This window comes from Panulirus ornatus, chromosome 20, assembly GCF_036320965.1.
Source record: "Panulirus ornatus isolate Po-2019 chromosome 20, ASM3632096v1, whole genome shotgun sequence".
NCBI lineage: Eukaryota > Metazoa > Arthropoda > Malacostraca > Decapoda > Palinuridae > Panulirus > Panulirus ornatus.
The window spans coordinates 55,313,252-55,329,765 of NC_092243.1; the positions used below are offsets into that span (position 1 = coordinate 55,313,252).

Here is a 16,514-nt window from a genome sequence, read left to right on the forward strand (position 1 = left end):
TCAGTTCAAAGGCAGGCAGGTGGTGCTGAAGATGTAGTGAGATGAAGATGTAGTAGGGATGGAGTGTAGTGAATATGAAGTTGTAGTGAAGTTAAAGTTTACTTGAGAGGGAATGTGGTGAATCTGAGGTGCATTTTCTGTCTCCATCTCTTATAAACTGGTGTTACGTTCATGAGCTTCTAACCATCCTGCAAATTTCCTTATATTGTTTTCTTAATAATCTATTCATCGAAAATGTCATCTGTCCTAAAGTCAATAAAACCCAATTGACTTATCTGGATTCTTTTATTTTTACTAAACACTCGGTTACTTCATAGTCAGGAATGTCAAAGAAAAAAATAATTTTTTTTCTTACCTGTCCCTGTGTGAGTGTGGTGTATTTGAAGAATTTTCGGTAATGGAGGCTGACCCGACCTACCTTTCTAGTTAGGAAGCCACTTATGTTGTATCTTATGATATGGCGCCATTATTGTCAACATAACGAGTGGAGAGAGAGAGAGAGAGAGAGAGAGAGAGAGAGAGAGAGAGAGAGAGAGAGAGAGAGAGAGAGAGAGAGAGAGAGAGAGAGAATGTGTACTTGATGCAGCTGTGGGTATGTAAATAAAGAAGCAAGAAAAAAATAAACCTTAATATACTACAAGAGACACTCTAGATCACTCTTAGCTGAGGCAAACTAATTGGATATCTAATCTGAATTTAGATGGCGCCGTTACTGACTGACAGTCAAAATTCTTTGTGAATTTGAGTGACCGGCGTTTTGTGATGACTGCAGGTGGAGGCCTCGACACGCGAGAAACTGGAGGAGGGAGCGATGTTCCTGGGTTTGGTGCTACTCCAGAACAAACTGAAGGTGGAGACGGCACCTGTAGTATCCATGCTTCAGAGGGCCAACATCACCACCGTCATGGTCACAGGTCAGAAACAACTTTGGTGGAGGTTGTCCTCCTCACTCACACTGCCGCCTCACTGTTCAAAAGTTGCCATTTTCACTCTCCAGAGATTACTTACTCCCCACTGCCTCACTTTGTGGAGCTTAGCATCTTCCCTCTGCCTCAATTTCTGGGGTTTACCATCTTCCCACTGCCTCAGTTTCTGGAGGTTACCATCTTTCCACTGCCTCAGTTTCTGGGGGTTAACTTCCTCCCAGTGCCTCAGTTTCTGGAGGTTACCATCTTCACGCTGCCTCACTTTCTGGAGGTTACCATCTTCACATTGCCTCACTTTCTGGAGGTTACCATCTTTCCAATGCCTCAGTTTCTGAAGGTTGCCATCTTTCCACTGCCTCAATCTCTGGGGGTTACCATCTTCCCATTGCCTCAGTTTCTGGAGCTTTTACGATCTTCCAACTGCCTCAATTTCTGGGGTTATCATCTTTCCACTGCTTCATTTTCTGGAGGTTACCATCTTCCCACTGCCTCAGTTTCTGGGGTATACCATCTTCCCACTGCCTCAGTTTCTGGAAGTTACCATATTTCCACTGCTTCACTTTATGGAGGTTACCATCTCCCCACTGCCTTACTCACTAGAGGTTGACCTCTTCACACTGCCTCACTTGCTGCAGATGGGTCACTTTTGAATATGTATCAGTACGTTATGCATTGTTTAACATAAGTTACATCATATTATTACGATATTAGAACCACATGTTAGCATTTCCCCGTAATGATGTGACACCCTAATGCAATCATTTTTTTCACTCTCAACGTGCAGTCACCTACAAATGTAGACAAAGTTTACAAAGAGTGAGAAGATATCTGTTTATCTTTGTAATTAATTCCTCGGAAGTAAAGTACAATAAAGTCCTTATATACAGAAGTGGTGTAAATAAAGAATTTATAAATAAAGCATTTATTAACAATGATGTAAAAGATAAGGAATTAAGTGAAAATGAATGTAAAATAGTCATTCACCCTATTCAGGATTTTTTTTTTTCTTCCCCAGGGGATAACCTGCTGACGGCGCTGAGTGTAGCTCGTCAGAGTGGGTTGGTGGAGGCTGGCCACCAGCTGATTGTCGTTAAGGCAAGGCTCGAAGGTGCGTCGTCTGCCATAACACAGAACCTTAAGGTTATCTTCTACGATGCTGATTACGAGGCGCGCCCCCAAGATAAGGTGGGTTACACCTCAAACTTACCACAGACAACTTTAGAGGGGAGTGGGTCGGATCTGACTCTGAAGGGAAATGGTGATAGCGTCATTGACTTTCAAGGAAGGAGGTTGGGAAGGTCATAGGCTCTTAAGGAAAGGATGAGAAACACCACAGATAGCACGTAAGGGAGTCTGCATCTCTAGGGTAAAATGACAGACCTAAAACTTTGCAGAGAAGTTTAGGGTTAGAACCAAAAAAGAAAGGGAGGCTATGCGTGATTCTGAGGACATGAGGTCTACAACTTACAGGTGACAAAAGATGGGATGTATTTCCTGCTTTGAAAGGAATGGGCGACTCTTCCATAACTCTTCTCATTACCACATTACACATCGAGATGAAAGCCTTCCCGAAACATAACTACTGAGAGATCGATGGGCCGACTTTCTGAGGGTTTATGCAACAGTTTACCATTTCATGACCGTAACAGCCTCACACGTACGTTATAGGTACAGACAGAAACTTCGTAGACCTAACATCTCAATTTCTTCATTTGCCTGAGCAATGCGAAGGTGAGTTCATTTAGTGTGCTGTTATGCATGTTTCCTAAGGAGATGAAGGTATTACCAAGCAAGTATTATGTGTGTGTCACGTGCCATAGTTGTGTAGTTTGTGTTTGGAGATTTCACAAAGCAGAAGGGTGTTTGAGTGGACTTTCCATTTCATGAATCTTTCAAGATTTTTACCTCCATGAAGTTTTATTTTATATTACTACATACTCAATCCACTTTGGGAATCAGGATAGCCTTCATTACAGCCAGTAGCCAATATATTGCCTTTGACACTATGAAAATACGAAGTTGGCATGTAACACCAAAATGTAAGATTACAATTACTTTTCGTGTTAATGTATTGCGCCATTTTCTAGAAAGTAAAATTCGTATTAGCCAAAAAGTATAATTTTGAGTACTTCGAGGAATTTTATATTGCCAGCTTGTCACAGAATCTTTGTGTCTTGCCGTCTGTGAAAACAACTTGGATTCATATCATTTGACGGACATTAAGAAAGAGTTGTGTTGCCACAGTTCCAGCACAGTTACATCACTTCAGTTACTCGTTGTTGACTTGAAAAAAAAAAATAAAAAAGATGAATGTAATTGATCAAACGGAGACAATTTACTATTGCTAGAGATAAAATTAATTAAAACTAATCCCTTTTGTAAGTGATTTTCTGAGTTTCCCATTTTTCTACCCCTGAACACCGAACTCATGACAACCTTTATCTTAACTCACCAGTATGAGATTTTTTTTCAGTATGCACTGCTATCTTTGAAATATTTTCGATGTTTGATCATTTCCCCCTGTTTATGTATAGGATTTTCCTGATTCACTCTCCAGGATGTTCCAAAGACATCTTGATGTCATTTTTACGATTTCGGTTTTTATTTTGTTTTCAGAGGAAGATGACTTCCTTGAGAAATGAGAACTACGTGCTCGCGATGAATGGGGACACGTTTGACCTTCTCGCCAATGGACACGACAAAGTTCTCTTCAAGAGACTGATACACAAGAGCCGAGTCTTTGCAAGGATGAAACCTGACCAGAAGATCACTGTGGTTGAAGCCCTTCAGGACCTCGGGTACTATTCTTCAATACCTTTGTGTGTGTGTGTGTGTGTGTGTCACTTCTTACTCCTTGGTCACTATATCAAAAACATGGTACAATATTATTATTCCAGTCGACACAGCTAGTATTCGTTAGCTCTAGATGAATAGTGACTCGGACATGATTATAAGGACTTCCTCTCCAGTTTCCTCGTCATATGTGTAAGAAGAAATCGCTTAACTCCAGTCTATCCTGCTTTCTGTTTTGCCTAACTTTATTCTGTTGCTTGTACAACGCGGTTCTTATCAGTGGTAGGCCAGGCATTCTGAAAACCTAGTACTATGTTGGCTACTGTTACCACTCATGCTTCTTCCATTATCTTGTTTCTCAGTTCTGTACATTTCTTGCAATGTACTGAGAAAGAAGTTGTCTCTCTGTCATGTTTACCAGACACAGTTAATTCTTTGGCCCTAGTTTCTTTTGTTTCTACTGAGTCCTCAACATGACCGTGTACAGGAGGTATGCATCGACCCTAAACGTATGGTGAACATTATGGCTCGGACGGTAAACTGAGCTGGGCGCTGGTGGCATCTCTTTAGGTGTGGTGAGTTAGATGAAATATCTCCTCCTAGACGTCCAGAAATATAGTACTAGAACTGCTGAAATTTGATTATAGAGTGCAGGCACCTAGCAGCTGCCCTACAGGGTCCAGCAAGAGCGAGCAGAGACAAGCCAGCTCTATGCTTCAGAACTGTGAGAGTTAGATAGATGTAGTGCACGTAAGGAAAACACATGAGAATGCTTTAAAGAATTGTTATTGAGGACGTTTTAAGCTTAAGAAACCAAATGGAAAACGTCTTTCTCCTATTCCACGCCTACAGAGGCTAATAATGATCCGTATTGTTATTGCACAGTGACTTTTCAGCCTTGGCACTCGAGGAAGTTGTATGTTTATCATAACTTGTATGAAAAGTATGTCTTTGGTCATAGACTCTTCAACCTTGCTATGCTTTTCATTAAGAATTCATAAGATCTTCCGTATTTAGGAAATTGATTCATTAAAGCCTTCTCCATGGCCACCTGCAAGGTGACTTCTTATCTCCACTCCTGAAAGACCTTACATATGACCCACACAGATTATTGGGTTAGATGGCCCCTGCAGCAGAAGGAAGCAGCAAGCTCTGACAACACTCACCTACCAACAGAAGGATGTCGCCTCTGCCTAGAGTTCTTGGGTGAAGAATGGCTCTTCATTATCTTCAGCGAATATATATATATATATATATATATATATATATATATATATATATATATATATATATATATATATATATATATATATATATATGGTGCCTGTGAACGCGCACTTTCATAGAACATACAAACTTCCAGCAGCCATGCTCGAACCCGGTACCCCTGCGTAGCGCCTTGAATATGGCCCGTTGCCCGTACCGTCTCGGCTAACATAAAAAAGAGGTCATCGAAGATTATTACACCTAATTCTTTGTCCTCATTTGCGTTATATAGCTTATCAGAATTCAGACTGGAGCTTGTCTCTCCATCTTTACTACCGATATGAAGAATTGTTTAGCACTTGCATGTCCAGTCTATTCGTTTCTCCGTGTTATTTGGCAGCTGTGGACGCTCAGTTTTTATCTTGGTTTCACTTCTCAGTTTGGCGTCTCTTGCAAATTCTGATATCCCACCGAGTAACCATTATCAGTACCATTAGTGCTATATGAAAAAAATATATTCCCAAGGTTGATTCTTGCGATCATCCAAATGTTTCGTCTCGTCAATTCTGAAGCTTGACCATTCCTTACTACTCTGTTCACGACCAGTCGACCAGGTTTCGAGCCACTGAAGTACAGTGTAGCGTGTGACTAAAGTTTTTCCAGTAATCTCTCTGATGAGGGACTTTACATAAAGTTTTCTGAAGATCTAGATGGATATTACCATCTGTTCTAATATCATCATCCATATCAATCTTATCCTAGAAGAAATCAAGTAGATTTTTTTTAAGACATAGATAACTGTTTTCATGAGTCGTTATTTACGTGGTGATCCTCTGATGATTTAAAGTCTTCTCTCTGATAATGATATCTATAATTTTATTTACTCTGGATGTAAAGCTAATTAGGCCGTAATTTCTTTGTAAGTTCAGACCCTGAAAGGAACCACTCATTTATTTCATTGCTCAGGTGGTACCGTCCTCCTTATTCACAGAAATCGGTAACTCCCCCTCCCCAAGATGGAATTTTGTCACTCAAGTTGGTGTTGGTTTAATTACCTCACAGAAGTCCCACGTAACTTTATACATAAGCTAGATATGAATATATGCTTCACATAGTATGTTGAACCTTAACGCTAGGAACAGTCATGTAAGAATTGACACATATCTTTTGGGTTGTTATTATTTAGTTTACATTGAGGTGTGATTGTCAGGCAGCAGCGAAACGGGTTGAGTTTATATCTTCCCTTGGGCGTGGGGGAATAACACTTTTGTTTCTACCGAATATCTGCTTGGTTTTCATAGCCTAAATGGTAACTGAAGTGTTGAGTCTTTTAGACTCATAACTGTTCCCTAACCCAGTGAATATTTTTTTTCTGTAATACACGTAGGTTATAAAACTTTTACAAGAACGGCTACATATTATCTATGCCTAGGCTATTATTTTATGGCAATATTTGTAGAGTTTATGTGCCTATTCTGTTGCATTTACTGACTAGTAATGTCTGTTTTTCGTTTATTGAAATATTTTAGTGTATGAATAACTAAGAGTGCTGCAGCTCTGTGTAGCTTGATTAGAATTCATGTATGGGGTATGCTATCATAACAAGTACATCTATGGTGTTCATATTCTATACCCGCAAGTAAAAATTTATATTTTGTAATTTGTAATTCTGAAGTGGTTATGGTAGTAGCAGAGTCTGTTGTAACCTATGAAATATGATCATCAAATCTATGGAATAATTATGATACCCAATAGTGTGGTGAATTACCTATTCTCCCATTGCAGACACAAGTAGATGGAAATTGCTTCTGAACATGTTTAATGTCACCTCAGGCACCATGTTGCCATGTGCGGTGATGGCTGCAATGACTGCGGGGCGCTGAAGGTGGCCGACACGGGCATCTCCCTGTCATCGGCCGAGGCATCGGTGGCCGCACCCTTCACCTCTAAACAGAAGAACATCGGTTGTGTCCCCACACTCATACGTGAAGGCCGAGCAACGCTTGTTTCCATCTTCACCGCCTTCAAATACAATGTTGTCAGCTGCTTTGGTGCCCTCATTTGCGTTCTTTTCCATTACTCAGTGAGTGTTATGTTCCAGTCAACCAAGGTTGATAGTCTGTTAAGGTTGCCGAAGTCAATTTGACTTTTGGGGGACTCTAGGATTAGAAAGAGATGGTGTCTTGGTCTAGGGCAAGTCTGAAGAGTGTTTAGGGTTAAAGGTAGTAAGATATGATTGTAGAGTTAGGACTGACAAGGTTGTTATCTTGGCCTAGATATAGCATTAAAGCTAGTGAAGTCAAGAACTGTTTGTGCTTTGGCCTGATCAGATTTGTGCCTGAGGACCAGACAAATATCACTGTAGAATTATGTGTCCTTTGGCATCCTGTTCCTTAGATGCAGGGAGACCACTATAAAAATTGTAGAGTTTGATGCGTTTAACTTGACCCTTAACGGACCAGGTTCCGTGCATCTTCCCTAGACCAGGGTGACTCCCGACATCGGACGGACGGTCGACGATGACGACAACGGGCATAGTGCGCCCTCCAAGCTGGATAATGCCACACTGCGCAGGTGACACACCCAAGTGAATATTTTACTTGCCCTTCATTCCCTAAGATCTTATTATGGTTTCGTTAGTAAGCATCAATGATAAAGTTTTTGTATTCAGGATTACACAGGGATTAGCCTTAAATTCATACGCATAACATCTAATTCAGATGCTGAATAGACGCACACACACATCCCTAAAAAGAACAGACGACATGACATGAAGCTGGACAAGAAAAATGCAAGGATGAACAGATTTCTTTTCAGCTACATGTATTAGATGTGTAAAAACTAAGGAAAGATGAAATGAATGCACATGGCTCTGAAAAAATCAAAAGATCCGCAAATGCAACTCCGAGATGAAGAGGTGAGAATCCACAGATAAAAGAATCCATCCCCATATACATATAAAAGGTATTAACGTATTCACAAGACTTTATTTTCCCCCACTGTTTACCAATCTAATGATACGCGCTTTCACTTCTCGCAGATTCAAACTGAGCCAACAGACGTGCAGTATGTGATCCAGGACCTGCTGCTGTTTACCGTCCCAGCGTTAGCGATGGGCAACACCGGGGCGCCACCTTACCTCGCCCCCACCCCACCCGCACGACGCATCCTCAGCTTCCTCCCAACAGCATCTATTTTTTCCCTCCTGGCTTGGCATGCTGTCGTTTACTGGATTATCCTGACTTATCTTCGTGCTCAGTCATGGTCAGTCTGTCTCACTTTGTGAGGGATGTCCAGTTATATATACGTACATAAAATTTCAGCAAACCAACATTATTACAACCAAGCTGTCTTGATCAAGTCCATTTTGCCAGCTATGAAATGACCAGATGTGTAGGTCCTGTTGGAAGACTGATGATGATGATTACTTTGCCTGTTCTCTAACATATTTAGATGGTAGCCGTTTGATATATATATATATATATATATATATATATATATATATATATATATATATATATATATTTTTTTTTTTTTCCGAATATATGTATATATGGTTGTCTTAATACCGATGCCTCCCCTCTGACCCAGGTTCGAGCCATTCGTGTACGACTATGAGTGGAAGCCAATTCCCTGTTATGAGAACACAGCTCTCATTATGATCAACTTCTATTTTTTCATCATCGGGGCATTTATCTACTCTCATGGTGCACCATACAGGAAGTCTATCTACACTAACTGTAAGCTCCATTTATCTCTCTATCTGTACGCCCATTTATTTTATCACTGAATGCAAGAGACAGTAAATAAAATGGCACTTTCTCTCCCGAGAATCCGTGCTTCTGTTGTCCTAGATATCCATTATTCTGTGAATTTTTATCAGGCTACCCTGTGCAGCGACCAATTTACCCCCATCCCACACCTCGGGCCTATTTGTTATTATCCATGCATAAGCCAACATCCAAACATGGTGGTTTGTCATATGCTCATAAACTGGTAAAAAGCTTGATATTCACCGAAATATGTCCTATTTATCAGCCTTTCGCTACACCTGTTTTTCCTTCACCTGTTGACCAAAATCCCTTTCATGCCTGTCAGATTCATTAGTAGCTGTAATTCTTAGCAGGTACAAAAAGGTGATTATCATAATCAAGCTGATATGAAATGTTTTTGTGTGACACTGTTGGACATCTGACAGAAAGTGGTATGGCCGTGCTTAAGGACTGAGAATATGCGGGAAGACTTCCTCTTTGCTGCTCTGTTTGTGGAATGAAACTTTAAGCACATATACTTCAATAACAGCTGAGAATATCATAGCTGATGAATCATTTCATTTGTAATCTATTAAGTAATTGATCGATATCTTCCATGAAAATATTGATCTGAAATTATTGATATTTATTTTCATTGTAACGAGAAAACTGCTGACTACCTATAAATGCATGACTCGGGTTTTATGAGAAAAATCCTTCCTATATTTAGTCACTGTGGGTTACACACGTACTGGCCATCAAATAATGTGATGTGGAGGATTTTGCTTGTTGGCGTAACATGATTGTACCGCACGTCAACTCTTAAAACAGAGAAACAACAATTTATCTTTGTGATTACTTGATAAAAACTAGTCATTTATCTGCTGTGTTCTTATTTATTGATACGTTTATATCTGTTGCCTCCTCCAGATATTTTGAGCGGCTACCTGCTGGCGGCGCTAGCGTTTTGTATCTTCGTCAACTTCTATACGGGGACGTGGTTCGAAGACTTAATGAACTTCATCCGTTTCCCTCATGATGGTTTCTCTGGTGTCCTCTTCTTCGTTGCGTGTATATCCTTCGTCGTCAGCTTCATGTGGGAGGTGCGAGACATAGTTGTATGTTATCCTACACAGGAGATACCGAGATTCAAAATTTCATTTCATGGTATTGGTTGAGAGCATTATAAGCCATCTGTTAATCACGGAGCTACGTACTAACTGGTGCATTATGTTAAAGTTAAAGGAAGAGGATGCAATGACCTTAAAGTAGTAAGCAGGGGTGGAAAATGTTTCCTTTTGAATATAAGAAGATAATCCTTTAATAGATCGTGGCTGAATTTCACTTGAGCAGATCATGAGTGGCTTTTCCTTGAAAGAGTATGGTCAAATGCTTCTGCGAGCACCATACCAAATATTCTCACCTGGATTACATCCATATTGAAGAAACCTTGATTACATCGGTTATCTTTTAGAATTCTTTTCAATAGATTAGGTTTAGAAGTATTTAGATTAAGCTAATTAAAGAAAGGGTTATCCTCACGTAATTGAAACAGACGGGGCACTTATCTATATAATAGCACAGATACCACGGAGTTTGGGAATTCCTGCAACATTTGGATGCTATTGTATATACTCTACTAATGACTCATATTTATATGTGTGTGTATTCCAGCGGTGGTTGCTGTACGGTGTGATACAACAATATGTGCTGCCGTGGTTTCAGGCCAAGTGTGGGCCACGTGCCCCTTACGCTAAGGTAGAAGCTGATCTACAGAGTGAAAGAGATTGGCCACCTCTCTCAGATCCTCCTGTCACAGATATGCAACGGGGCTCCAGTACAGGTACATCATGACTTTTCACTTTGATTATTTCATCGTCGAGAGAAGGGAAGGGACCTCATCATCACATGGCGAGGTGCCTGCATCACAATGATACCACTTTCAACTGGCTTTGCAGATATAAGCATCAAGTAATAATTTCAAGTTTACGTTATTCCCAAGATCTGGCAGTCTCACTAATCAGTTACATTAATTAAGAATCCCTATCCGTAATGTCATCTCATCCAGAACCTTAAGGATGAGTTATAGTCTTTAATGTAATTCTCAAATGTGTCGATTTCCTTCCTCAAAAACACACCTTTCATAGTCATTGTGCCCACGACTTCCACATGCATATCATGTCAACTGAATCTGTCGGCTGTTGTTCTCAAGTATAAAGATGGAAGCGGTACAATGAGCGCCCTGTGTCCAAAACAAACTGTTTGATTTTTCTTTCCCCTGACTTCTGTTATATATCTTTCTGCAGGGGAACTGTTGGAGGAGGTCCAAACAGAACTGGTCGATGAGGAATACACCGACGATATGATGCTCCTCAGAAAGCTTACGCGTCGGCATCACTTCAAGGCCAGTGTTAAGTACCTACCGGGGAAGCCCGAGAGCGACTCCAGTGTCAGGACTGCTGATGGCTTCACGAATATAGATATGGCCCTCACCAACTCACAGCACCTGAGGCAACCTGATCATCAGCACCAAATGGGGCGTAATGTATTTGCCCCCGTTTACTCTCCTCCACCGGACAGGTACCACAATTCTCTCTCGTATTTACTATCACTCTCTCTTCCTCTTCTCTCTAATCTCTCTTACACACTCTCTCTTCTTATCTTCAGCACCTGAACAATCATTACTTTAAATGGGTCTGTGTAAGAAATGTTTTTGGTCCACTGTGATTAGTAAGAGGCATGATTTATGAAATTGATAAGACATTTGTTCAATGTTTTGTCCTCTGCTGCGATGTACTTGACATGAACTATGTTGCGGAAGCCCCGAAAAAGTGATCCTGCGGTTGCAAGGTTGAATACACACACACACACACACACACACACACACATATATATACATATATATATATATATATATATATATATATATATATATATATATATATATATATATATTATTATTATTTTGCTTTGTCACTGTCTCCCGCGTTTGCGAGGTAGCGCAAGGAAACAGACGAGAGAAATGGCCCAACCCACCCCCATACACATGTATATACATACACGTCCCCACACGCAAATATACATACCCATACATCTCACTGTACACATATATATACACACACACACATATACATATATACACATGCACACAATTTACACTGTCTGCCTTTATTCATTCCCATCGCCACCTCGCCACACATGGAATAACATCCCCCTCCCCCCTAATGTGTGCGAGGTAGCGCTAGGAAAAGACAACAAAGGCCCCATTCGTTCACACTCAGTCTCTAGCTGTCATGCAATAATGCCCAAAACCACAGCTCTCGTTCCACATCCACATCCACATATATTCTTTTTTCTTTTTTTATTTTATTCATTTTTCTTTGTTATAAGATATTGTTTGTCAATATCTTAGAGCATAGTGATATATTTTCCATGAATATTTCAAGTGCGTAAGTGTTTGAATATGTTATGTTTCTGTTTTGAAAGAAAACGTTTTTTGAGCTGGAATATCCCCTGAAGTATTACCTACATTTTTTTTTTGGTATTTCTGTGAAAAAATCGGTTTCCTTTAAAACCTGATTGTATGGAGTATTTTTCATGCTGAATGTAAATCTGGGGTTTAAATATTGTTAGCTCGTCATTGTGTCCTGTAATTTTGCTATTAAATGCAGGTATATTACTTTTTTTTTTGTCTGATCATTCACGCCATCTTTACTGGGAATGTATCAGTGTCTAAAAGCATTATGATATATTTTCCATCATTATTTCAAGTATAGAAATGTTTGAATATGTTATGTTTCAATTTTGAAAGAAGAATATTATTAAGTTTAAATCTCCTTTCAATTTTTCGTGTTTTTCTCACAGAAATCGATTCCTTTAAAACCTCGATACAAAGATGGTTTTTCATACTGAATACAAATCTGGTGCTAAGATATCGTTAACTCCTCTTTACGACCTATTTTTGGAAGTTAAATAAAGTCAATATTATGATTTTATCCAATCATTATTTTCGTCTTTAACTGGATATGTATCAATATCTTCGAGCATGGTGATATATTTTCCATGAATAATTCAATTGTGTGAGTGTTTGAATATGTTATGTGTCAGTTTTGAAAGAAAAAGTTTTTTGAGCTACAATATCCTCTGACCTAGTACCTGCAATTTTTTGCTATTTCTGTGAAAAAATCGATTTCCTTTAAACCTGATTATATGAATCATTTTTCATGATGAATACAAATCTGCTGTGTGAATATTGTTAGGTCGTCTTTATGTCCTGTAATTAAGCTATTAAATGCAGGTAAATTTCATGTTTTTGTCTGATCATTCGCACCGTCTTTATGGGTTTGTATCAGAGTCTAAAAGCATTATGATATGTTTTCCATGATTGTTTAAAGTATAGAAATGTTTGAATATGTTATGTTTCCATTTTGAACGAAAAATATTATTAAGCTTAAATCTACCTTCAATTTTTCGTGTTTTTCTCACAAAAATCGAATTCCTTTAAAACTCAATATAAGAATTACTTTTCATGCTGAATACAAGTGTGCGTCTAAAACATCCTTAGCTCGTCTTTATGACTTTTAGTAAGGCAGTTAAATGAAATCCATCTGAAATTTTTATCAACATTAATTGCCTCTTTATTGGGTATGTATCAACATCTTACCCCATTATGATATATTTTCCATACACATTTCAAGAATAGAAGTATTTTTGTATAATGTGTTTCAATTTTTAAAGAAAAAGTTATTTGAGCTAAAATATACATACCTTCAATTTTTCGTATTTTTGTCACAAAAATCGATTTTCTTTAAAACTTCAATACAAAATTTACTTCTCATACTAAATGCAAATCTGTTGCTAAAACATCGTTAGCTTATCTTTACAACCTATATTTTGCAGTTAAATGAAGTCAATAGTATTAGCTTATCTGATCATTATTTTCGTCTTTACTGGGTATATATCAATATCTTAGAGCATAGTGATATATTTTCCATGAATATTTCAAGTGTGTAAGCGTTTGAATATGTTATGTTTCAGTTTTGAAAGAAAAAGTTTTTTGAGGTAAAATATCCCTTGAACTATTACCTGCAATTTTTTGCTATTTTTGTGAAGAAATCGATTTCGTTTAAAACCTGATTATATGGAGTATTTTTCATACTGAATACAAATCTGAGATTTTGATATCGTTAGGTCGTCTTTATGTCTTGTAATTAAGCTATTAAATGCAGGTAAATTTAATTTTTTTTGGCCGATCATTCACACCGTCCTTACTGGGTATGTATCAGTATCTAAAAGTATTATGATATATGTTATATGATTATTTCAAGTATAGAAATGTTTGAATGTGTTATGTTACAATTTCATCGAAAAATATTATTAAGCTTAAGTCTTCAGTTTTTCGTGTTTTTCTCACAAAAATCGACTTCCATTAAAACTAAATATAAGAATTACTTTTCATGCTGAATATAATTGTGCGACTAGAATATCCTAAGGTCGTCTTTATGACTTTTTGTTACGCAGTTAAATGAAATCCATTTGAAATTTTTATCTGAACACTAATTTCCTCGTTATTGGGTATGTATCAATATCTTACAGATTATGAGGTATTTTCCATACATGTTTTAAGTATAGAAGAATTTTTATATATTATGTTTCAATTATTAAAGAAAAAGTTTTTTGAGCTAAAATATATATACCTTCAATTTTTCGTATTTGTGTCGAAATTGATTTCCTTTAAAACCTTAATACAAAGATTGCTTTTCATACTGAATACAAATCTGTTGCTGAAATATCGTTAGCTCGTCTCTACGACGTATATTTTGCAGTTAAATGAAGTCAATATTATGATTTTATGTGATAATTATTTTCGTCTTTACTGGGTATGCATCAATATCTTCGAGCATAGTGATATATTTTCGTTTGCGTTTTTAAAGAAAAAGTTTTTTGAGCAAAAATATCCCCTGAACTATTATCTGCAATTTTTTGCTAATTGTGCGAAAAAATCGATTTCCTTTAAAAACTGATTATATGGAGTATTTTTCATACTGAATCCAAATCTGGGGTATGAATATCGTTAAGTCGTCTGTATGTCCTGTAATTAAGTTATTAAATGTAGGTAAATTTCACTTTTTTCTCTGATCATTCGCAAAGTCTTTACTGGGTATGTATCAGTGTCTAAAAGCATTATGATATATTTTCCATAATCATTTCAATAATAGAAATGTTTGAATATGTCATGTTTCCATCTTGAACGAAAAATATTGGTGAGCTTAAATCTACCTTCAATTTTTCGTGTTTTTTTTCACAAAAATCGATTTCCTATAAAATCTCAATACAAAGATTGCTTTTCATACTGAATACAAATCTGGTGCTTAAATAGCGTGAGCTCGTCTGATGAGGTTTTGAAGGAAATCTATTTTTCTGAGAAAAATAGTAAAAATCGTGGGTATTTTTCAGCTCAAAAAACTTTTTCTCTCTAAATTAAAATATAAGATATTGAAACTCTTCTATACTAGAAATAATCATGAAGAATGTATCATAATACTCTTAGTTACCGATACATGCCCATTACTAGGCATCTATCGGTAACTAAGAGCATAATCATATATTTTCCTTGATTATTTTTTTGTATACACGAACTTTAATATATCATATTTCACTTTAGAAAGAAGAAGTTTTTGAGCTGAAAAATGCCCTGAACTATTACCCTCGATTTTTAGTATTCTTCTCAGAAAAATAGATTTTCTTCAAAACCTCATAATAAGGGTTATTTCTCGTGCTCAACACTGATCTGTGGTTAAGATATCGTTAGGTCAACTATATGACCATTTAGTAATCTGTTAAATGACGACAATTTTTAAGTATTATTTGACCATTCGCATTGTATTTACTGGGCATATATCGATAACTAACATTATTATGATATATTTTCCATGATTATTTCTAGTATAGAAGAGTTTCAATATCTTATATTTCAATTTAGAGAGAAAAAGTTTTTCGAGCTGAAAAATACCCTGAACAATAGTTCTTTCGTCTGTCATGTTGGTAACTGGATTCTTTTTCATTTCACTAGTCCACCACCTTGGTTTCTATTTAGAAATAGGCTATCTATTACGCATCAGCATGTATGTTCCCTCAACGGCTTTGAAGGTTTACTGAAGCTTTTCCAGGCTACATTCATTTCATTTTCATTGACCATATCATCCCAGGTTTGCCTGTCAAGAGCAGTGCAAAGACGATTAAAATTTGCATGTTTAAAATAAGGTATTTTTTCAAGATATCGTTAGGTCAACTATATGACCATTTAGTAATCTGTTAAATGACGACAATTTTTAAGTATTATTTGACCATTCGCATTGTATCTACTGGGCATGTATCGATAACTAACAGTATTACGATATATTTTCCATGATTATTTCTAGTATAGAAGAGTTTCAATATCTTATATTTCAATTTAGAGAGAAAAGTTTTTCGATCTGAAAAATACCCTGAACTATTACCCACGATTTTTACTATTTTTCTCAAAAAAATAGATTACCTTCGAAACCTCGTAATAAGGGTTATTTTTCATGCTGAACACAGATCTGGGGTTAAAATATCGTTAGGTCAACTTTATGACGATTTAGTAATCTGTTAAATGACAACAATTTTGAAGTATTATTTGACAATTCGCATTGCATTTACTGGGCATGTATCGATAACTAAGGGTATTATGATATATTTTCCATGATTATTTCTAGCATAGAAGAGTAATAATATCTTATATTTCAAATTAGAGAGAAAAAGCTTTTTGACCTGAAAAATACCCTGAACTATTACCCACAATTTTTACTATATT

At 37.3% G+C, this 16,514-nt stretch overlaps 2 protein-coding genes across 7 annotated transcripts in view; both read left to right on the plus strand.

Annotated features, from left to right (window-relative positions):
* Positions 1-16,514, plus strand: part of LOC139756016 (ryanodine receptor-like) — a 494,517-nt gene that overhangs the window by 81,033 nt on the left and 396,970 nt on the right.
* LOC139756017 (probable cation-transporting ATPase 13A4) overlaps positions 1-16,514 on the plus strand; it is a 115,781-nt gene that overhangs the window by 44,155 nt on the left and 55,112 nt on the right. For all 6 annotated transcript variants that reach the window (XR_011714246.1, XR_011714245.1, XR_011714247.1 and 3 more), the window contains exons 15-23: positions 773-914; positions 1,942-2,111; positions 3,543-3,724; positions 6,759-7,008; positions 7,966-8,189; positions 8,517-8,665; positions 9,608-9,780; positions 10,352-10,520; positions 10,984-11,257. Coding sequence is in view for 3 of the 6 variants with exons in the window: in XM_071674955.1 (XP_071531056.1) it covers positions 773-914; positions 1,942-2,111; positions 3,543-3,724; positions 6,759-7,008; positions 7,966-8,189; positions 8,517-8,665; positions 9,608-9,780; positions 10,352-10,520; positions 10,984-11,257 (1,733 nt within the window). In the remaining 3 variants the exon portion in view is untranslated. The remainder of the gene's footprint in view (positions 1-772; positions 915-1,941; positions 2,112-3,542; positions 3,725-6,758; positions 7,009-7,965; positions 8,190-8,516; positions 8,666-9,607; positions 9,781-10,351; positions 10,521-10,983; positions 11,258-16,514) is intronic.